The sequence below is a fragment of the Saimiri boliviensis genome, chromosome 4, assembly GCF_048565385.1.
Source record: "Saimiri boliviensis isolate mSaiBol1 chromosome 4, mSaiBol1.pri, whole genome shotgun sequence".
Lineage (NCBI taxonomy): Eukaryota > Metazoa > Chordata > Mammalia > Primates > Cebidae > Saimiri > Saimiri boliviensis.
In genome coordinates, this window is record NC_133452.1 from 59,224,088 (window position 1) to 59,248,048 (window position 23,961).

A 23,961-nucleotide genomic window follows, 5' to 3' on the forward strand; every position below is an offset into this window, starting at 1 on the left:
ACTTGTTCAAGCCATTAACTTAGTAAGAAAAACAGACATAAAATGCCCTTAATGCTTTTTTTAATGTTTTAATAATAAAACCATACAGGAATGTGTGAGAAGTAGGGTAAGGGAAAATGAAAATTTACTTTTCTGTGTCTTTTATCTGAGGAATTCTTAGGTTATAGTTATTTTGAAACCCAAACTTTTCAGTGTAAAAATAGAAGTGAAGAAAGAGGAACAGATTGGAGTCTGGAAAAAAAAAAAAAAAAAACAGAACATACAGCAGGAAGGCTGTGTACGGGGGAATGCTGTGTTCAGCCTCATCTCAGATTTCCTCAGGACTGTGGAGATAACCAGGATGGTGAAGACTTGAACTGAGTTCAGAACAGTGGTTCTCCATGTTTTTGAGTCACAAAATTTTGATGAAAACAATTTGATGGAAGCTGTGGACACGCGCTTCGGAATACTGAACATTTGCACACGTGCACATTCATTTGTGGTGGATTTCAGGAGATCTGTGATTCTCATGAAGGTCGCTCATGAAGAGCGGGGTCAGAATTGTCCATAGGAGTTTTCAGACTACAGATACATAGGCTTCTCCTGGCCCAGGGCTCCTGTGATGGACCACTCTGGCAGGGAGGCATGAGTGCCGGGGTAAGACATGGCCCATGATGGTTGTGATGGTTGATTTCTAAACTTGGCGTAGAGAGTTCAGTAACTGGTGTTCATCTTTAACTGAGAGCTGCCCCTGTGTGATGGGCTTCTCTCTTCTGGAATCACTTCACTGCTGGCTGGGCTGAACCCTCAGGAGGTGGTCCTGCTGTCCTGGACAACAGCCCCTCGAGTCAGGACCCCTCCTGTCTACCCCACACCCTTGCCCCTCAGCACCCCTGGCCTGGCCTAGCTACCTCCTCATGGTGCTAGGTGTGTGAGAGCCTTGGATTTCTTAAGTTAGACCTTAAAGAAGATCTTTGTTTTCTTTTCAGGATAGTAGCCAATGGTTCTTGCCTGCTTTTGATGTTTGTGTTGTTTCATTTGTAAATAAGTGCTTGTTCTAAGCCGTAAAAATGATGAATGCTTAAACAGTCTTTAAAGGTGGGAAAATTCATAGCTTCTTGAGAAAATAAATATAAAGGAAGTTATGGGTCATCTCTTCAACCTCGTCCACATCCTGACGTATGTTCCTATTCCTCCAACTAGGCACCAACATTACTCTGGCATCTTCTAAGTTGATTAATAACATTGCACTGTCTGTATCTATACACTTGTGTCATCTCTACAATCGTTTAATTAATAAGTGAGTAGAAGCCCCACACCAATTTATAGTAATTGATCAGTTATATACGATAAAATATAGTTAAAACAGTGAATCACAAAAATATATACATAGGCCATCTGTTTTAACTGAAAATACATACATGTACATTTGTTTGCCGATCTTTTGTTGTGTGTATTACCCCTGGCTGGAGTTATGATCTTTCTTGCACGAAGCCATCTAAACTATATCACCCACCCTTCCCAGTTTTGATTTCTTCTAAGTGGAGCAAGAATTTGACACTCGTGAACAATCTAAGTGCAGAACACCTCCAGATTTGAGTGATTTTGTTATTTTTTACAGTTACCTCACCCATACCTAATACCTATTTAGAAATAGCACCTAGCCTTTATTGACATGTTTCTTAATAGAAAAGAGAACGCATTTTCTTTCTGTGCACACATTTCATTGGTTTACCCAATTTTCAATTAAATTATGTCGTTTCCGTAGCTTGTACAACTGATAGGAACTGGTTCTGGAGCAAGCCAAATGACTCCTATGGGGAGAATTAACCAAGCTGTTAGCACCAAGAGCACACAGACAGGGAAGAGTCTGAGTTGGTTTTGCAGAGACAGATGAAGAGTGCTTCTACTGCAATATTACTGACGAAAATAAAAGTTGTGCACCATGTTTTAAGGTATATTGAAGCTACTTTATTTTACTTGTAGAATAAATTCCTGTAAGGAGGAATGTATTTTGTTAACTTTAGGAGAATCTGCACAACATCACTCTCCAGGATGGATGACTAGAAGTAGACCAGACCAGTTATGATCAGGAGGTTATCTCTAAGAGGTCATCTCTCTGGGATCAACCTTCCATGACAAACATTGTTTTCATCTTGACCTTCACCAACTACTTTTTCTGCATTTAATCAATAAAATTTGCATAAGAAATATTGGTAGTTTCAAGGTTACATACCAACAGTCTTTGGAATTATGAAAGCCAACTTTCAAGATTATAGAATAATTAGCTCAGTGCTCTAACCTTATGATTTCAAGTAGAGAACTTACACAGATTTAGCTTAAAGTTTATTATAACTGGTATGTAAATATTTAACTTTTTAACCTATTAGAAACAAATGCTAATTTTTAATGAAGTGTTTTAAATTCTCAAAAATGCTTTCTTGTAGTTTTTCTCAGGGTTCCTGCTAAACTACTTGCCATCTCTGATTTTAATTTGAATTTGGACAAAGCTGAATCAAAGACATGTGGGGTTTTGTTTTTTTAAATGGAGTCTTGCTTTGTTGCCCAGACTGGAGGGCAGTGGCGTGATCTCAGCTTACTGCAACCTCTGCCTCCCGGGCTCAAGCAATTCTCCTGTGTCAGCCTCCTGAGTAGCTGGGATTACAGGCACATGCCACCAGGCCCAGCTAATTTTTGTACTTTTAGTAGAGATGGGGTTTCACCATGTTGTCCAGGCTGGTCTCGAACTCCTGACCTCAGGTGATCTGCCTGCCTTGGCTTACCAAAGTGCTCAGATTACAGTTGTGAGCCACTGCACCCAGCTGACATGTAGCGTTTATAATAATGTATTTCCACCTAAAGAAAGAGTACTATGTATATTTAGCTAGATTAAGGCATTACTATAAAGCCCAGTTAGTGAATTTCTCTACTTTCTTCCAAAGTCATTAAAACAAATTGTCCTCAACCCCAAGGATTATACCATGTTCTTTCTTCCCTGGCATTTAAATCAGTGTAAAAATGTCTCTTGGAATCATTTCTGTGGGGGACTGTAAAAGCAGTAAAACACATGGCATCTTCACAGGGCTTGTAGTCTGGTTAGAAAAACAAGATTGACGTACTTGAAACAGATTATACCAAATGTTTGATTAAGTATAAAATGGGAAGTAAAGGTAGTAATTGCTGAAGCACCTGCTTTACATGGTCTATTTTGCACATAGTAGAGGCTTGAAGGATTAGGAAATTTGAGGGAATATGTGGAACTAAAACTAGAGTCTGAAGAATGAGTGGAATCTGAACTGACTAGTGAATAAGTGGGAGAATCCTGGGCAGGAGGGAAAAGGCCCGACACAGTACGTAAGGGGCATGATGCACCAGGTTTGTTTTGTAACCCGAATTTCCTTATGGTCTATCTGAGCTCTTCCGAACTTCCTTGAATCTGATCTTGACACTGACTTGTACTTGGTTATACTTCTTTTCTTTCCCTAGCCAAGAATCTGCATCAGACCAATGGTCTGTTCTAGCCTACCATTCAATCTCTGATGGTGTGGCATCGGGAAAGTGCTATAGCGGTGCATTCATAACGATCACCATCTCTCTTTTTTTTTTTTTCTTCTGTGCACTCTTTTTTTCTTTTCTTTTAGGTTCCAGGGTACATGTAAAGGTTTGTTACATAGGTAAACTTGTATCACAGGGGTGTGCTATACAGATTATTTCATCACCCAAGTATTGAGCTTAGTACCCAATAGTTATTTTTCCACTCTTTTCCCTTTTCCAACCCTCTACCCTCAAGTAGACCCGTCTCTATTGTTCCCTTCTTTGTGCTTATGAGTTCTCATCACTTAGCTCTCACTTCTAAGCAAGATCATGCAGTATTTGGTTTTTTGTTCCTGCATTAGTTTGCTAAGGATAATGGCCTCCAGCTCCATCCATGTTTCTACAAAAGATACAATCTTGTTCTGTTTTATGGCTGCATAGTATCCCATATTGTATATGCACCACATTTTCTTTATCCAATCTGTCACTAATGGGTATTTAGGTTGATTCCATGTCTTTTCTATTGTGAATAGTGCCACAGTGAACATTTGTATGCATGTGTCTTTATGATAGAATGATTTATATGCCTCTGCGTACATACCCAATAATGGGATTTCTGGGTTGAATGTTAGTTCTGCTTTTAGCTCTTTGAGGAACCACCACAGTGCTTTCTACAATGGTTGAACTAATTGACACTCCCACTAACAGTAAGTGTTCCCTTTTCTCTGCAACCTCACCAGCAAATGATAACCATCTTTTATCGAGTGCCTTTTAGTAGGTGCTCACATAAATTGGAATAGGCTAGGTTATGATGTAGTAACAAACATTCACGTGGATGTCTGGATTTCAAATTTCAGTGGATTAAAATAATGAACTTTTATTTCTTGCTATGCTACATGGCCAGCGTACGTTGTTAGGGATGAGAGGCAAGGTCTCAGCTTGATGCTGTCATTCAGGGACTCAGGCTGGCCTCTGCCTCTACTTACATATACTACTGCCGCTCATCAGAAAGACCCAAATCCTTTCTCTAATACTTTCACATTCCAATCCTTCTTTTTAACTCATTAAAGATTCCATCCTCCATGACATTTTCGGAGCCACTGGCCTAGAGGCCTAGGCCAGTGTCACTTCCTACTATAACCAGATCTGCTGTTATAGGGTTCACAGATGGCCCTGAGGATGGCCTTTGCCATGACCAGCTTGGGCTCTGGGCTCAGGTTCTTGGCTTCCCTTGCTTGAAGAATTGAGCAAAGGGCCTTACCCCCAGAGTGAGCGGTCCAGCTCCAAACAAGTGTTCGCGGACCAAGAGAGTGAGCAGCAATGCAGTTTATTGTGCAAGTGAAAGTAAAAGCTTCCACAGCATCGAAGGGTAGAAGGGGACCTGAGAGGGTTGCCATTGTTGGCCAAGGCTGCCTGGGCTTATATCCCCAAGTAATTCTGAGTTGCTGAGTGTTTGCCTCCTAGTCCTGTGTGGGGAGAGGGCTTATGACCATGAGTTGCATAATTTTCTCTTTCTGGTGGTTGTTTCCTGGTTTCTATTGATCTTGCAAGCAGTCTCAGAATGTGCTTGAACCGCTAACTTATACTTTGAACGCAGTCTCCTGACACGGTTGAAGTACCCATCTTGACCTTTTCCCATGCTAGGGTTTCCCTCACAACCTGGATGACTTTGGGTCTCTGAACTTCATTTTCTTCAATTAGTCTAGATTATTGTTAAGGTCTCTTTTAATGCAAAGATCCCCTACCAGTACAATAGGTGCAGTGTAGGCCCAGCTACCTGGGAGGCTGAGACAGGAGGATCACTTGAGCCCAGGAGTTCAAGTCTGGGCTGGGCAATATAGTGAGACGCTAGTCTTAAAAAACAAAAACAAAAACAAAAACAATCATTCCATACAAGTACAAAGCAAGTAAAATTTAAAGCTTGAAATTATTTGTGTCTTTTGGATTTTGTAACCTGCTTTTTTTTATTTTATTTTATTTTTTTATTTTTTTATTGCATTTTAGGTTTTGGGGTACATGTGATGAACATGCAAGATTGTTGCACAGGTACACACATGGCAGTGTGCTTTGCTGCCTTCCGTCCCCTCACCTGTATCTGTCATTTCTCCCCATGCTATCTCTTCCCACCTCCCCACCCCCCGCCCCTCCCCCATTTCCCCCCAACGGACCCCAGTATGTAGTGCTCCCCTCCCTGTGTCCATGTGTTCTCATTGTTCAACACCCGCCTATGAGCGAGAATATACGGTGTTTGATTTTCTGCTCTTGTGTCAGTTTGCTGAGAATGATGGTTTCCAGGTTCATCCATGTCCCTACAAAGGACGTGAACTCATCGTTTTTGATGGCTGCATAATATTCCATGGTGTATATGTACCACATTTTCCCTATCCAGTCTATCATCGTTGGGCATTTGGGTTGGTTCCAGGTCTTTGCTATTGTAAACAGTGCTGCAATGAACATTCGTGTGCACGTGTCCTTGTAGTAGAATGATTTATAATCCTTTGGATATATACCCAGTAATGGGATTGCTGGGTCAAATGGGATTTCTATTTTTAGGTCCTTGAGGAATCGCCACACTGTCTTCCACAATGGTTGAATTAATTTACATTCCCACCAACAGTGTAAAAGTGTTCCTATTTCTCCACATCCTCTCCAGCATCTGTTGTTTCCCGATTTTTTAATGATCGCCATTCTAACTGGTGTGAGATGGTATCTCAATGTGGTTTTGATTTGCATTTCTCTGATGACCAGTGATGATGAGCATTTTTTCATATGTTTGTTGGCCTCCTGTATGTCTTCTTTTGTAAAGTATCTGTTCATATCCTTCGCCCATTTTTGAATGGGCTTGTTTGTTTTTTTCTTGTAGATCTGCTTTAGTTCTTTGTAAATTCTGGATATCAGCCCCTTGTCAGATGGGTAGACTGCAAAAATTTTTTCCCATTCTGTTGGTTGCCGATTCACTCTACTGACTGTTTCTTTTGCCGTGCAGAAGCTGTGGAGTTTGATTAGGTCCCATTTGTCTATTTTGGCTTTTGTTGCCATTGCTTTTGGCGTTTTGGTCATGAAGTCCTTGCCTACACCTATGTCCTGAATGGTTTTGCCTAGATTTTCTTCTAAGGTTTTTATGGTATTAGGTCTGATGTTTAAGTCTTTAATCCATCTGGAGTTAATTTTGGTGTAAGGTGTCAGGAAGGGGTCCTGTTTCTGCTTTCTGCACATGGCTAGCCAGTTTTCCCAAAACCATTTATTAAACAGGGAGTCCTTTCCCCATTGCTTGTTTTTGTCAGGTTTGTCGAAGATCAGATGGTTGTGGGTATGTTGTATTTCCTCTGAGGCCTCTGTTCTGTTCCATTGGTCTATATCTCTGTTTTGGTACCAGTACCATGCTGTTTTGATTACTGTAGCCTTGTAGTATAGTTTGAAGTCCGGTAGTGTGATGACTCCTGCTTTGTTCTTTTTGCTTAGAATTGACTTGGCTATGCGGGCTCTCTTTTGGTTCCATATGAAGTTTAAGGTGTTTTTCTCCAGTTCTGTGAAGAAGGTCATTGGTAGCTTGATGGGAATAGCGTTGAATCTGTAAATTACTTTGGGCAGTATGGCCATTTTCACGATGTTGATTCTTCCTAACCATGAACATGGAACGTTTCTCCATCTGTTTGTATCCTCTCTTATTTCGTTGAGCAATGGTTTGTAGTTCTCCTTGAAGAGGTCCTTTATGTTCCTTGTTAGTTGTATTCCTAGGTACTTTATTCTCTTTGTAGCAATTGTGAATGGCAGTTCGTTCTTGATTTGGCTCTCTTGAAGTCTATTACTGGTGTATAGGAATGCTTGTGATTTTTGCACGTTGATTTTGTATCCTGAGACTTTGCTGAAGTTGTTTATCAGTTTCAGGAGATTTTGGGCTGAGATGATGGGGTCTTCCAGATATACAATCATGTCATCTGCAAATAGAGACAATTTGATTTCCTCCTTTCCAATTTGGATACCCTTTATTTCTTTTTCTTGCCTGATTGCTCTGGCTAGAACTTCCAGTACTATATTGAATAGGAGTGGTGAGAGAGGGCATCCTTGTCTAGTGCCAGATTTCAAAGGGAATGCTTCCAGTTTTTGCCCATTCAGTATGATATTGGCTGTTGGTTTGTCGTAAATAGCTTTTATTGTTTTGAGATACGTTCCGTCAATACCTAGTTTATTGAGGGTTTTTAGCATAAAGGGTTGTTGAATTTTGTCAAAAGCCTTCTCTGCATCAATCGAGATAATCATGTGGTTTTTGTCTTTGGTTCTGTTTATGTGGTGAATTACGTTTATGGACTTGCGTATGTTGAACCAGCCTTGCATCCCCGGGATGAATCCTACTTGATCATGGTGGATGAGCTTTTTGATATGCTGTTGCAATCGGTTTGCCAGTATTTTATTGAAGATTTTTGCATCTATGTTCATCATGGATATTGGCCTGAAATTTTCTTTTCTTGTTGAGTCTCTGCCGGGTTTTGGTATCAGGATGATGTTTGTCTCGTAAAATGATTTGGGAAGGATTCCCTCTTTTTGGATTGTCTGGAATAGTTTCAGAAGGAATGGTATCAGCTCCTCCTTGTATGTCTGGTAGAATTCAGCTGTGAACCCATCTGGACCTGGGCTTTTTTTGGGTGGTAGGCTCTTTATTGCTGCCTCGACTTCAGACCATGTTATTGGTCTATTCAGGGTTTCGGCTTCTTCCAGGTTTAGGCTTGGGAGGTTGCAGGTGTCCAGGAATTTATCCATTTCTTCCAGGTTTACTAGTTTATGTGCATAGAGTTGTTTGTAATAATCTCTGATGATGGTTTGGATTTCTGTGGAATCTGTGGTGATATCCCCTTTATCGTTTTTAATTGCATCAATTTGGTTATTCTCTCTTTTCTTTTTTATTAATCTGGCTAGTGGTCTGTCTATTTTGTTGATCTTTTCAAAAAACCAGCTCCTGGATTTATTCCATTTATAAGTTTTTACTTATAAATGGAAGCTTGTTTGTTTTTCTTTAATGAAAGGAATAGTAATCATTTCTCATACAATTAAGAAATATGTTTAAGATTTCATCGGCTCTATCTGCCCTGTTAGTACGGTTTGTCCCCTGCACTCTTATTTCCAGTCTGCAATGGGGAGAGGGGCCTGGGCCAAGGTCAGCTGCCACGTTGGCAGCCTCTCTTCTAACCTTGGAGATTCTCACTTCCATGCGCCAAAGACTCCCAAGTCCAGGGAGTTCCACAGCAGCAAACCCAGTTAGAGTTATTGACTTCCAAAAAGGTCTGCTTCCTTCAGCAATTCTTCATGTTCCTGAAAAGGGCTACTTCATAATAAAGACAATGGATTTTTCCTTCCATTTAGGGTTGAGGTGGAAATACTTTTGGTTCCAGAGGAGGATTCCAGTCAGCTCTGCCTGCCTTGTTCTGCCCTGGTGACAGCTTCTCAGAGATTCAAAAGAAGCTTTTATGTAGCTTCTCCTAACTTGTCAGCCACTATAACTTATAGTGCATGTGGACAGAAAAATGTTCTATAAATAGAGAATCATGCGAGGAATGTCCTGGAACCAGTGTTTTCTCTAACTGCCAGGTTGGATTTACTGAGACTACCAAATACTGTATCACTGTCTAAGGGCAAGAGAGTAGGACAGGCCAGTATGAAACATGAACAATATGAAAACGACAAAAGAATAATGACTGAAGGAATGCACACTGAGAACGGAGAAATACGTACATGTGTACATGCACGATTATGTGCAACCAGTGACATATTTAATGGGATGTGATAGCCTCATGAGGAAACTGCTGCTAGTCTTTTTTTTTTTTTTTTTTTTTTTTAGATGGAGTCCCACTCTGTTGCTTAGACCGGAGTGCAGTGGCACAATCTTGGCTCACAGCAACCTCGGCCTCCCAGGTTCAAGCGATTCTCCTGCCTCAGCCTCCCTAGTAGCTAGGGCTACAGGCACACGCCACCATACCCAGCTAATTTTTTGTATTTTAGTAGAGACGGAGTTTCATCGTATTGCCCAGGCAGGTCTCGAACTCCTGAGCTCAGGCAATCCACCGGCCTTGGCCTCCCAAAGTGCTAGGATTACAGGCGTGAGCCACCACCCGCCACTACTCTTTAACCAGGTGGCGAATGATGTGTGGCTTTGCTCTCCCCTGTCCCCCAACCCCTGGGGCTGTCCTACTCATGGCAAAGCACCTTATGTCCTGCTTGCTTTTGTCCTGTCTCAGAAGAGAGAATCCAAGCATCATCCATCGTCTACAACTGGTTTCCAAGAAAGGCTTTGCTTCCCATCAATGTCCTGTGCCACATGTGTCCTCTGTCCCCTCCTCAGCCTTTGGGGTGGCTGTGGGATGCTGCCGCTCTGTGTTTTGGGTGCTCTCTGTGGCCTCTGGGATGCATTCTTTCTGCCATTATCCCTGTTCCCCTGCACTTGCTAACTGCGTGAAGCATTTTAATTATTTTGGGGGGTAAAAGTCACTTCTGGTTTAGAGCCTAGAATGGAAACACTTTCCCCTGACTTGATTGAAGTTGAGACTGCCGTGGGCTGAGAGCCACCAAAGAGACCCCGGGGAGCCCTGCGGACCCCCTGGGTTGCAGGTTCTCTTGTGGGGAAGATGGAAATTGCTGTGCAGGTGTTGCTGGAAGATCTCTCTTTCCTCTGTTTTCTCTCAGGCACCCCTTTTCCTGTACTCTTCTCCATTCCTCTCCCCCCTTTTTTTTCTCTCTGGCTTATTTATTTATTATAGAGAACACTAAGATGAAAATAGAATATATAACTTCCAAATTTATTAAAAATGATGAAATACAGAAAAATCTGAGAATGACAACATGTAGGCAGTGGGTGGGAAACTTAAAAAGCCCCAAAATAAAAATATAAACAAAGTAATGTAAATGCACTTAAGTGTTTCAGTTATCAAGAAATACAACTGTTGAAGGGCAAAGTTTATAAAATTAAATCAACAAAATGCTGTATACAAAAGAAGTATTCAAAATAACATAGGTTAAAAATCAAGACTAGGTGTGGTGGCTCATGCCTGTAATCCCAGAACTTTGGGAGGCCAAGGTGGGCAGATCATTTGAGGTTAGGAGTTTGAAACCAGTCTGACCAACATGGTGAATCCCCATCTCTACTAAAAATACAAAAATTAGCACATATTTGTAATCCCAGCTACTCAGGAGGGTGAGGCAGGAGAATCACTTGAACCCAGGAGGCAGAGGTTGTAGTGAGCTGAGATTGTGCCACTGTACTCCAGCCTGAGTGACAGCGAGACTCCCCTCAAATAAATAAATAAAATAAAAATCAAGTGAAAAATATGTCAAGAAAATACAAATCTAAACTAAAAACATGGTTTACAAATATCGACCAGGCGAAATTTCAAGGCAAGAGTCATTAAATGGAGCAAACCGGTGGCTTTTATGTCCGCCCCACCCACTGCCAACCCCCATTTCCCTTTGGTTTTAATAGCAACTCAGGATCCCAAGCATCGTTGAAATGGGTTTTTAGGGGTGCAGCAGACCTTCCTCCCAGAATCATTGATGTCTCAGAGCGGGTCAATATTTGGGGGAAGATCAACTGACTGGATTTTTCTGACTGAAGTAAGTCGATGAACATAGCGGATTGGTGTTGATTCAGATGATGCTAAGCTTCTAAGATTCAGAGTTGCTGAAAGTCCAGGTAGGCTTATGTATTTTGAATAGGATGTGTATATATGTGGAGGCAAGCTGTGTGAGAGAGACAGAGACAAGGAGAGGCAGAGAGAGAGAGAGAGAGAATCCTTACAAATATGGGTATTGTTTCCAGGCAAACTTTTTTTGTTTTGTTTTGTCTTTTAGACAAATGATCTCCTTCTGTTACCCAGGCTGGAGTGCAGTGGTGCAAGCATAGCTTACTGTACCCTTGAATTCCAGGGGCTCAAGTGATCCTCCTGCCTCAGCCTCCCATGTAGCTGGGACTACAGGCATGTACCACCACTCTTGGCTAATTTTGCAATTTTTCATAGAGATGGGGGTCTCGCTTTGTTGCCCAGGCTGGTCTTGAACTCCTAGCCTGAGGTCATACTCCCGCCTCAGCCTCCCACCTCAGCCTCCCAAAACTTTAGGATTACAGGAATGAGCTACCGTACCCAGCCCAAACATTCTTATATAAACTTACTTTCATAAGAAAACTGAAACTCATTTGTCCATTCTGGGTTGATGTGCAACTTCAATGAAACCCAGAATTTGACATCTGAATTTTTACTATGTATGCAGACACTGTATAGATTCTACTTCACGAAAACCTCTGGTTTTCACTGGAGCCACTCTAGGTATATGGCTTCTCCTTTTACTGCCTGTGATAAAAATCTAAAATATATTATGTTTTATTCTCTTAGCCATCCCCTGGTGTGTTTCAGTCTCACTCATGTTGGAACCATTTTGACCTGCACAGAAGATGCAGTGAATTTAAAGATGTCAGTTTAAAAACAAACTCCAACTCAAATTTGTTTAGCCACTCTTTCCAACTCACCAAGATAACTTAGGGAATAAATCCAGAGCTGAGTGTTTATTCCTTCTTGTCTTTATTTTTGTATTCCTTCCTAAAAGTTATCAGGGCCTGCTTGAATTATAGTGCATTTTGTCTTGTCAGGGCTGATTTGATTTCTGGCTCCCCTGCCTCCCAGCCTACCCTCTGTGTCATGCTGCAGAGGCGGCAGATTGGCGCTCTGGATTTGAATTTCAGCATGCCTGCTGTCTGCTGCCAGAGACATTTAGCAGATGGGCTTGCAGAGGGGGAGCTGGGTCTTGACAGGGAGGGGGCCTCAGGGGAAGAGGCTCCTATGGGACAGGCTGGCTCTGCCTTTTCTCACCTTGCTGTTTTGACCCTGGCCCACTATTGGGTCTGTCACAAGATTAGCAGATGCTCAGGTTTTTTGTTGTTGTTGTTGTTGTCTTTAATATCCAGCACTTTGCTTATGATGCATGTGGGTGTGGAATTCTTTGAGTTTTCCTAGGGGTTTGCAAAGCTTCTTGAATCTCTATGCTGTATCTTCCATCATATTTGAGGATCTTTCTGTCATTCTTTCTTTTTCTTCCTCCTCCTCCCCTTCTCCTCCTCCTCCTTCCTCTTCATCTTCTCCTACTTCCTTCTTTCTTCTTTCCTGCCCCTCCCCCTCCCTTTCCTCCTCCCCCTCCTCCTCCCCCTCCTCCTCCCCCTCCTCCTCCTCCTCCTCTTCTTCTATTCCTCTTCTTCTGAGGCAGGGTCTCACTTTGTCACGTAGGCCAGAGTGCAGTAGCACAACATGACTCACTGCAGCCTTGACCTCCCAGTCTCAAGCAATCCTCTCATTTCAGCCTCTAAAGTAGCTGGGATTACAGGTATTTACCACCATGCCCAGCTAATTTTTGTATTTTTGTAGACACAGGGTCTCGCCATGTTGCCCAGGCTGGCCTTGAACTCCTGAACTCAAGTGATCTGCCCGCCTCAGCCTCCCAAAGTGCTGGGATTGCAGGTGTGTGCCATAGTGCCTGGCCTCATTATTTCTTTAATTTTTTTCCCCGCACTGCACTCTTTCTTCCCCTTCTCTGGAATATCAGTGACGTGAATGTTAGACTTCTTAGTATTGTCACACAGGTGCCCAAGGCTCTTTTTGTTGTCCCTCCCCCCCCACCCACTCTGTTGTTCACCTTGGATACTTTCTATGATCTATCTTCAGGTTCACTCTTTCTCGTGTCATATTCATTCTGCTACTGAATCTATCCCCTGAGATTTTATTTCAGTTATTTTTCTGTTCCAGAATTTCCGTTTGGTTCCCTATACCTCCTGTTTCTTTGCTGAGACTTTCTATCTTGCCTTTGGTTTCAAGCATGTCCACCTTTACTTTGTGAATTATTTTGTAATAATTGTTTGTAAGTCTTTGCCAAAAATTTCGACATCCGTGTCATGCCTACATGGATATCTGTTGATTGTCTTTTTCCCACATAAGTTGGGATTTTCCTGATTCTTCATGGGCTAAGTCGTTTGGGACTGTATCCTGAAAATTTTGAACATTATAAGGCTGAGTTTTCTTTAAATACTGTGGATAATGTTGATACATTTAACAGGCAATTATCCTGCTTGGGTCCAGGCCTCCAGTTCCCCCCAGCCCCCTGTGGGTTGTAATTTCCATGTCAGCTCTGTTTTCAAAGACTTTGTCATGGGTTTCACCTCTGTCCCATGTGCATCCCACCCAGTGGCCAGTCTGGGGCTTGGGCAGAGGTCTGTCTGTGAGCTTCAGCGGTCCGTCCATTAGCTCAGTTCTAAAAGTCTTTGCTGTGCCAGCCAGGATCAGATCCACACATGTACAGTTCTAGAGTGAGCCCGGGGATTTACAAACACTTTCATGGGGCTGCCTACTCCTTCTCCCCAGTTGCCCTAGTATTGTCCAGTTCCCTGTGGTTTTTGAATCTATGGCCAGAAAGTTTGATCTTTTACCCCTGCTTTGGCTATGCTCTGCTGCACACCTCCTGTGACTGTGTCTGAGTCCAAGACTAAGCTGTGGGAAGAGAGAGACAGGAATAGTCAATGAGGACTCACCCCACTGTCTGGGGGCCACTGCCTCAGGTGGGAGAGGAAACTTCCATTTTCGCAGGGTTCTAGGTACCTTCAGGCCCCCACTGTGGCTGCTACCATCTTAGTGGGATTACTTGAGAGGGAATGCGAGAACAGAAAGGGGAAAAAAAGGAAGAAAAGTGGGGATTTCCTCTACTTTCCCTGAGCATCAGGAGACGCCCTGCCTCCTGGAACCTGAGCTACCGGCCTGCTCCTGGCACTTCCTGGCTGTGCCAGTGCCCACCACTGGTGCCAGGCAGCCTAGAGTAGGGGTGGGCAGGATACCAGAAGGAAAAACAGTGGTGACCTGGCTCCTAGTTTCCAGGTACTTTGAATTCTGGTCTTTTTTCTGCAATCTGCCTGCTACTGTTTACTTTTCAGATTCCTCAAATAACCACTCTATGCATTCTGTCCAGGTTTCACTGCTGTATTCTGTGAGAGACATGGGGTGGGAGTGTGCTTACCCAGAACGGAAACTGAGATCCTTTGTTTTTAAATGAAATTTTTGCATGGGTTACCTGAATTTTAAACATCACTGCACAATTTATAACTGACTCTTGCTCTTTCTGAAGCAGGGCCAGGTCTGAGAAACAGGCCAATTACAGGAGAATGCTGAGGGGAAGGGATATGAACTGCACGCTGCACTCCCCCTCCCCGCTCCTCCTCCCCCCTGCAGCCCCCCTCCCGCTCTGCAGCCTTCAGAAGCCCTGGGCACACACTGAGGGTGTTACAGAAATGTAACGGCAGCCCTCACAGTCTCAGCCAGGAATGGAGTCATGTTCTGTCCAGATACCATTCTATGCCTCTCCCTCCCCCAACTATTCCCACCCCCCTTCTAAAAAGGAATAAACAATTTCCTTCAGTCATTGTTTCCTGCCCACTAACAGATGCTCTTAATTAGCACAAAATTGCAGCAAAATTGCTAAATAAATCTATTTTATTTGTTTTGGATTTGTTTCTCCCAGAAAGCTTAGGCTTCTCCATCATCAACACATCAACACACACTCACTTGATTGTTTAGCTGGAGTCGAGGACTGAAAACCTAGTTCCTTGCTCATTTCCACACGCACAACTGTGATGCACAGGATCAAAGGTTAGTCATCTTTCCCAGCAGAAAACTGCTGCTTTTAAACCCATTCAGGAGCTTACTAGGGGTGGGAACATGCATCTGAGAGTATTGAAACTTTATAAAAAATATCCCAAACACTCTATCCGTTATCCATCATGATAAAGAAACTGATCATTGACATCAGTCATCATACAATTTCATCCTCCAAAGGACTGTAGCCTTGAAACACAGAGGAATGGAAGCTTAGAAGCATCCTTTAGGTTTATTTTTTGTAAAAAAAAAAAAAAATGTAGAAACATGCTTTGTAAAGCTGATGATGGCACTATTTTTTGATAATGTCTTCATGGGCTGCCTGAGGTCATTCATGGGTGTGAGGGTATGGTCTGTGAAGGAGGACGCTTTTATTCCAAATTTTAAAACAAAGAAACCTTCTGTCCAACACAGAATAGCTCCCTTTCCTAGGTCATGAGTAGGCCTGCTTTTTTTGTGTAAATTTTTTTTTTTTTTTTTTTTTTTTTTTTTTTTTGAGATGGAGTTTTGCTCTTGTTACCCAGGCTGGAGTGCAATGGCACGATCTCGGCTCACCGCAACCTCCGCCTCCTGGGTTCAGGCAATTCTCCTGCCTCAGCCTCCTGAGTAGCTGGGATTACAGGCACGCGCCACCATGCCCAGCTACTTTTTTTTTTTTTGTATTTTTAGTAGAGACGGGGTTTCACCATGTTGACCAGGATGGTCTCAATCTCTTGACCTCGTGATCCACCCACCTCGGCCTCCCAAAGTGCTGGGATTACAGGCTTGAGCCATCGCGCCCGGCTTTGTGTAAATTTTTAAAATGCTACCAGTTTTGCTTGAGGCTCATGATCTTGAATTAATATATTTCTATTATGTGTACAAGTGTAAGCTGGTAGGCAGAGGAGTATTTTAAAAGATTGTGGGTCTCCTTTTGGCATTATCTTTTAGGAGTAAAATCTTGGAATTCAGCTTCATGGCTTGAGAGAATCATTTTCTTTTTTTCAAGAAACAAAACTTTATGCTGAGATCACAAATGATAAAAATATCCCAAAGCCTCATGGCTGTGCTTGTTGCAGTCTTTCTGAGTTAAATCCATTATCTCTATGCACCGAATGACTCGGTGATCACTTTTTACCCTTCGGGAGGTAGAATCTCAGATATCTGCAAAATAGTCACTAAATAACATGAGTTAGTTGTATATGGAATATTCTGCTGTCCTTAATCTAAACTTCTGGATTTTTTTTCCTAGTAACGAAGACATTTGCCTCTCATTAGAAGAAGGCTGCTCACTTTTCAATGCACATTTTCTGGACAAGGTGCCATGCCAGATAAGGCCTTTGCAAAACCGAAAGGGGGCTGCTTCCTTACTTTGGAAATCAGGACTACACCTGCCCTGAGAAATCCTTGTCTGAGGTGGAGCAGTCCCCACTGTCTGAATGCCCTGGTGGTTTATAAATAGAGGGGGTCCCCATTCCTGCAGGAGCTCAGGAGCAAAGCTGCTTCTCTGTGGCAACTCATCGTAATGCTCCATTTGATATTTCAACTCAGGCCTGCTGAGGACAGACAAACAGACCAATCCAAAATGATGGTATTTCCAGCCACCTCTGTTTAGGCTGCTGTTTTACCTGTCTGAAAAGGAAGCATAGGTGGCAGGCGGGATTGGGAATCCACGTTCCCACCTCCTGGGAGCAATGGGGATGGCATTGTTATGGCCACTTGATATTTGAAGATGTGGATGATAGGCATTTAATGTGCCCTGGCATTTAGAGAATTGTTTGGAGTAAAATCACAATGATTTTTTTTTTTAAAAAAGCTTTTAAAAAGGGAAAGATGATTTTTATCCTTTTCTATTTAACCTGCCATTGATGTTTTAAGGTGCTCAGAGAATTCTCTTTGTGGGAATTTGGGAAGGACAAATGTTGATGTGTACACTAGAGAATTAAGACAAATGATAATTGAAAGAGATGATAAAAGCTAGTGGTTTCCATGGGGAAATAATCACAAACTGCTGTCAGACTGATTCCAATAAGAACATTGCTTTATGTGAAATGTTTTTTAAACAGCTCAAGCAAAGCATTAAGCCAGAGCACTTCTGAGGGCATCTATTTGCAGTGTTTCTATTATATCCCCATCTGAGACTCCTCAACTTAATATTATTCACTGTTCCAGCTGCTGTGCTTAGCTTCTTTGTGGTCAACACTCAGTTGGAAATGAAAAATATTAGGTTGCAAGAAGAATACTATTTGCGGACCCTTAAGATATAATTCTATAGTTTCACCATATTGATTTGCCATATGGATTTGAAATTATTGATCTGTGAAGTTACTTTTGCGTGTTAGCCCAGGTTAAATGCTACTACTGTGTTTAGGTTTTCTCTTTCATAATGCAGGAAAAACCTTTGATGTGCTTTTGGGCTTCTAGCAGTGGAGGCTGCTTCCCATGCTCTGCCTTTGTATTTTCAGGCATTTATTTTGGAGTAATACTCAGGCATTGCAACTTTCTGTGCCCCCAGCGTGTCCTGTTGAGATTTCTGTCAGAGCCCCTATAACCTTTATTGCATTCATTGGTTTACACAGCTGTGGCCTATATTAAATTGTAACACAGAGCCTGGCATGTGGCACAAATGCCCACTGAATGAATGAATGACTCCTTGGTCAAGTCTCACTGCCTCTTTCCAAAGAATGCTGGAACAAGAAGCCTTCCATTTGCTCCTGCTGGCCCAACCTCCACCCTGTTCCACCCCGGGAGGCTGACCTGCAGGGACCTAGCACAGCCTCACTTTGAGTTTGACCAATAGGAGGCAGGAGACTGTTGGGGGGGCGCAGACAGTTAGCGTGGACTATGTAATAGGATTGTCTGTATTCCTCTATTGCAGACTTCTCCATGTAGTTCCCTTTAGGCTTGTAAGCGCTCTCTGGTGTTATCAGACACAGATATTGCATTATTTATTCCTTATTGGTTTCTTTAAGCCCTGGCTACACCTTTGTAAATAGTCTTTTTGTTAAATTCTCTCAAATTAGCCAGTTTGAATGAGCCCACTGGATCCTGCTGGGACCCTGACTGACTGCCCAAGTCACCCAGATGACAACCTTGGTTATAATCTAGACATCATAGGGGTGAACGGTGTAATACCTTTCCTCACTCATGGTATGCACACAACCAACACTCCTTTAACAGAAGACAGGTTAATGAGAGAAAAGCACAACAAATGTATTTAATCAAAGTTTTACATGACATGGGAGCCTTCAGAAATGACCCAACGATGCAGAGAAAATGATCTCTTTTAATGCTTAGTTTCCATGAAAATGTAAAGCTACATGGAAGTGTGATTGGACAAAAGGGTCTGATCTCATAGTAGTAGACTGAGGGGGGAACCCCAGCAAGGACTGTCTGTTCAGCTGCTTCTTGGTCCCTCTGTGTAGTGTTTCTTCATCCTGGGTATGGGACAAGATCCTTCTGGAGCAGAGGTATTGGGGGAGAAGGGAGAGAGTGATCTTTATAGATTTCACAGCTTGCTTTGGGGAAGAGCGTCTCCAGTTTCTCTCACCTGCCTTGCAGAAGAGGAATTCTGGTTTCTAGAACTCACTTTGGGGAAGAAAGAGAAATGAGGGGCAGGAAGGAGACAAGATCAGGGATAACTTTCCTTTGAGGCCCATCCAATGCCCTTTTGAGACAGCCAAGTATAAATCGAACCCGGGAGAAACTGACTGGCCTCGCACTGGGAGGAGTGGAGGCTGGGGCAGAGCCTCGGGAAGTTGTCAATGTTTGCAGCGGGGAGGAGCCTGGGATTCAGTCTGTGAGGCAGGAAGCCAGCTAGCAGAACTTTTGCTTTGCTGAGAGTCCCTGTTTCCCTTTTTTTGCTTTTTGCTCAAAAAACTCCATTTTTCTCACCCTTCAAAGTGTCTATGAGTCCAATCTCTCACGGCCATATGACAAGGAGTCCATTTTATCTGCACTAAAGAGAAAGTCCTACAACACTTTAAAGTACATAACATGCCAACGCACTAGACTTTCAGGAATCATGTTCTGAGCCCCAACAACATCATAGTCTGTCTCCCTTGCATTATTTCAGTAACCACCCTTTTCTAGGCCAGCCTATCTCTGAATTAGAATCAGCTGGAGCAGGAGTCGGCAAACTACAGCTTGCAGACCCAATTCAGCCTGCTGCCTGTTTGTGTAAATGGAGCTTTATTGGAAGAGAGCCATGACTCTTTGTTTACTTACTGTCTATGGCTGCTCTTGAGCTACAACAGGAGGCGAGGAGTTGCAACAGAAACTGTGTGGCCTGCAAAGTCTAAAACATTGGCTATTTGACCTATTGTAGAAAAGGTTTGCCAACTCCTGATTTTGAGGAAAACCGTACCATGCGAACTTCATCATTTTCATCCAGGGCCAGATGTTGGAGGCCCTTGTGAGTGGTCCATGACAGTGAAGTAGGAGGTTTTAAAACCCCAGGCCTCGCTGAGTGCTCTTGGGACATCATGTTGCTGTGTTGGCTGCTGCAGCAACCTGGGAAGCACTCACTCTCTCAATGTGACCAAGCGCGGCTGGAGGCATTTGTGTTTAAATGTGTTTGCAATTTATGATTCCAGAATCGAACAATTTCCTAAAGAGAACAACTCTCCTGAATATTTTAGCGTTTTCCTATCAAAGTTATTTTGTATGTATCTGTCTCCTCCACCTGACCATGAGTGCCTCTTGGGAGAGCCTGGGCTTTAGAAATATCTGTACTCACCAGGGCCTGAGTGGCTAAGGCTCAGTAAATATTGTTTGCCCAAATGGTAATCAACATCAAATTCAAGGAAGGAAAAAAGAAATTGGGGGGTGGGGGTGGGAGGCATTAACTGGGAAGGTGTATGACTTAATGTTCTCCTGCTCTCTTACTCGAGTCTCTGCCTGCTCAGCCTGCACAGAACAAGAGCTGTAAGAAAAGGCTCTTCTTCCAGGAGGTGCCCCTCAGGGAAGACTGGCTACATGATTTGTTGGCCCAGTATAAAATGAAATGCAGGACCTCTTGTTCAAAAATTATCAAGAATTTTGACTAACTCTAGGCGTACTGCCTATGAGTTCACAAGGAGCAGTAATTAAAATTACTAAGAATTTCAAGAGAGCATCAGCAGAGGATTAAGCTGAGCATGGCCTCCTAAGACAGCACAGGTTGCATGCCCATGCAGCTGGCCCTGCTCTATGGGTTCCTGAAAAAAGTCAGCCTGTGGAAACCAGGGAAGGCTCCTTCAATCTAGAGGGACTGCATGGTGCTCAGCCCCTGCAAGGGCAGTACAGGCTGTGGGCATATAAGACTGGGGGCTCTACAGGGTTTCTGCAGTGGTGTGTGTCTAATGATGCCTACACTGAATAACCCTCCATCACTGCCAAAGCGCTTGCATTGATCTCAGACCCTCACGTGAGAGTGGATTCCTCTTACCCAAACCCAGATAGATGGTCTGGCCTCACACAGACTAACCTTGTTCCTCACTATTTCCTTGTTTTCCATGTAACCCCGAGTCACCTAGGCCACCGCATCTAGGGGCAACAAGCCGCATTTGTACTAAAGTGTCTCATGGCTGGCCTGTCTAGATGTTGCCTTCTTTGGGTTCAGACAGTTCCCACCATAGTACCTGACTGGAAAACACTGTGTATATGTGAATGATCCCTTTATCTTCCCCCAGAAGCCTCCCCTGCCCACTTCTTCACCATAAAAAGGGGCTTAGGGGCCCATTCTCACCACACTGCAGGAACCCTGTGCTAGGACACCCAAAGCCTTTCCTGGTGCTAGACATTGAGCCCATCAGCTACCGGAGCTCTCGCTTCCCCAACCTGCGAAAGCCCTCCCCGCCCCGGGAATTGCAGCAAACCTCCTGGAGGTCTCCCAGTGGTAACAACTGTGGGTAGGGAGTTCTGAGCTCTAATAAGGATTTCCTGACTACTGCCCGCTTCTCACTGAAGGGGCTCCCATTTTTGCTTCCTCCAGACCACTGCATTCCCCAGCCCTTCATCCACTGATCCTTACTGCAAAAGGGCGCTGAGCGGGTCATCCTTAACCACTCTGCTTATGAGAACGCCCATAATCTCTGCTAACAGGTGGTGGTTAGCAGTGTTTCTAACACTTTCATCCCAAAGTGCTAGAAAGCCACCCTCCCCAGCCCTGGTGATGACAGCTCATGGGTCCTCACTTTGCATCTGCAGGGTTCCGGCAGTCAAGAAGTGTGGCCCCATCTCCTTGCATTGAGGAAGATAAGCAAATGCCCAGAGCATTTCTTTCCCACAAAGAGGAGTCCCCAGCATTATGGTGCTTTGCTTAGGGAGGCACATATTCCTGAAGCTCTAAGTTTTGGGAAACTGTCGTTGATAGGGAGTTTTTCTTCCCAGTGGAGCACGGCCTCATGTAAAATAAGCTGCAGTTAAGGGAGAGCCCAGTGGGGTCAAGTGAAGTTTGCCTTTGATCATAAATGCATAGTCAGACCATCCGGGGCCTTTGTACTGTCCTGCTTAACCTGGGAGCTGGGTTGCCTCAGGCCTCGTTTGTCTCCCTGTGAGTGATGTGGCCTTAATGACAGCAGCTCCCAAAGAGCCCCCTGCTGCCTGTGCCCACAAAACACACACATGTGTGTGTTTTGCTGACAGCTAAAGCAGCCTCACACCCTCTCTGATACTGTGTCCTTCTCCTCCCGCCCAGCTTCTCCTTCCTTACACACAACCTGTGTTTTCTGTTTCTTGCAGGGTCCCCGGTGGCATATAGATCTCCAGCCTTGGGCAGGCCCTGCTCAGTCCCTGGATGAAGAAGCCTGGAGGTTCCTGAGATATATCAGCACCACCCAGGTTGTGTTTCAGGCTCAAACCAGTTAGAGAAGAATGTAAAAGATCCTGATTGCCCCTTTGGAAAGAAGGAGGTGGGGAGGTTCTCAGCGACTCCTGATAAGGACTTGACGGGGAGGTGTGTTCAGAGGCGTGTTGCTTACACTCATCCACTCACTTGGAGGCAGATAAGATGCTTTCCATTTGCCAGGGCATGTTCCTACTTCCAAGAGTGTTACCAACCTGAAATGTTTAAATGATTCATCCCAAAGTGTTTTAAAGATCCACTTTAGAAAATTGCTTTGGAAACCATTTGAAATGACAGATTGGTCCCCGTGAGTAGGCAGTCGAGTATGTCACAAAATAAAACCATCATCTAGAAGTTCAAGCACCATTTTGTATTTGGAGGAACTTGCCTTTCCACTCTTCTGCCACAGATGCTTGGCAGCCAGGGACGTGCTAGGCAAGAGAGCAGAGGAGGCTTTGCAGGCAGTGTGCTGAGGAGTTAATGAATCCAAAGGCTCTCTATCCTCAGAGCACTTTAAATCATTACTGAGCACAGGCCTTTATTAGTGACTTAACACATTGTGGCAGCTCCTGCCCACCTCAAGGCTGAGCCAGTGCCCCGAGCAGGCAAAGAAACTGTCCATTAAGGAGAGTCTATGGCTTTTGACATGTTAATCAGGAGGTTCCATTCTCAAGTTGCCTGATCCCAGGGGGAAAGAGAGACAGAAAAGGAAATCAAGGCCCAAGGGAAATTTAGCCCTGAACTGAGAGGTGCTAGCAAATTAGGAGCTCAGACGGCCTGTGAGCTGCACATGGGCTGGCTCAGGAAGCTGCACAGTGGAGCTGGTGCTGTACGAGGGATCCTGGATTTTAAAAATCTCCCTCAAGCCCACACTTGGCATCCCTCTTCTCCTCCCCAGCCTCACTGGCAGCAAAGCCCACTTTTCCTCTGTGGGAGAGAATATATTTCTAGATCTTTAGGAGGTTAGTTTAGGAAGAAAGTCCCATTTCTCATATAATGCACTCAGACAATCATAGGGATTTTAATATTTGTCACTCAAACATGGACCTAAAAGCTTGTTGAATTAATCATGAGTGATGGGATAATAAATTAGTCCCTGTGCTTCTCATTTTATCTTATTTTGCTGCTGCAAATTAATTTGACGGACTTAGGCAGACTTAATTAAAATACTGAAATTTTAATTTTGTAGACCAATTTTACATAAAGGATAAGAATCTGGACCTCTTAACTGTGATTTTCAAAAGCCCTTAAAGGCTCCAGAAGAAAATAAGAGGTGTTAATTTTATGAATTGTATTTGAGAACTATGGGCTTCACCCACCAAAATAAATTTACGTAGTGCCAGCCACCAGGTTCCAGTTCTGTATATATTTTATATTAATGTTCCATAACTTATAAAAGGCATGTTTGCTTAGAAGTTATTGAGGCATGAAATGGTCATGTTTAGATCCCTCTTGGATCTTTCCCAGAAATTATGGACTGAGAGGAGAAAAATTCTTTTTTTTTTTTATTTTTTGAGACAGAGTCTCCCTCTGTCACCCAGGCTGGAGTTCAGTGGCACTATCTCAGCTCACTGCAACCTCTGCCTCCCAGGTTCAAGCGGTTCTCCTGTCTCAGTCTCCCAAGTAGCTGGGATTACAGGAACCCGCCACCATGCCCCACTAATTTTTGTACTTTTAGTAGAGACAGCCTTTGCCATGTTGGCCAACTGGTCCTGAACTCCTGATCTTAGGTGATCCACCCGCCTTGGCCTCCCAAAGTGCTGGGATTACAGGTGTGAGCCACTGTGCCTGGCTGAAAAAAAAAATTTTTTTTTTAAAGCATCCTCTGTAGTCCAATCTTGTAAACCTGGGTGCTTTACTTTGCTTCTCTGGCTCTCCTTGTTCTGTTCCTAAAATGGAAGAGATGGTATCAAAATTATTTCTACGATCCCTCCCAGTTCTGTGAGCTTGTAGTGTGCATAGAGTAGCATAGAA

At 43.5% G+C, this 23,961-nt stretch overlaps 1 protein-coding gene across 3 annotated transcripts in view; it reads left to right on the plus strand.

Annotated features, from left to right (window-relative positions):
• Window positions 1-23,961, plus strand: part of METTL24 (methyltransferase like 24) — a 129,394-nt gene that overhangs the window by 21,467 nt on the left and 83,966 nt on the right. Inside the window, exon 2 of one of the 3 annotated variants that reach the window (XM_039467692.2) lies at window positions 21,885-21,983. In XM_039467692.2, the coding sequence (XP_039323626.1) occupies window positions 21,885-21,983 (99 nt within the window). Of the gene's footprint in view, window positions 1-21,884; window positions 22,099-23,961 lie in introns of those variants that run through there. The other 2 variants (XM_039467693.2, XM_039467694.2) reach the window with 2 other exon arrangements.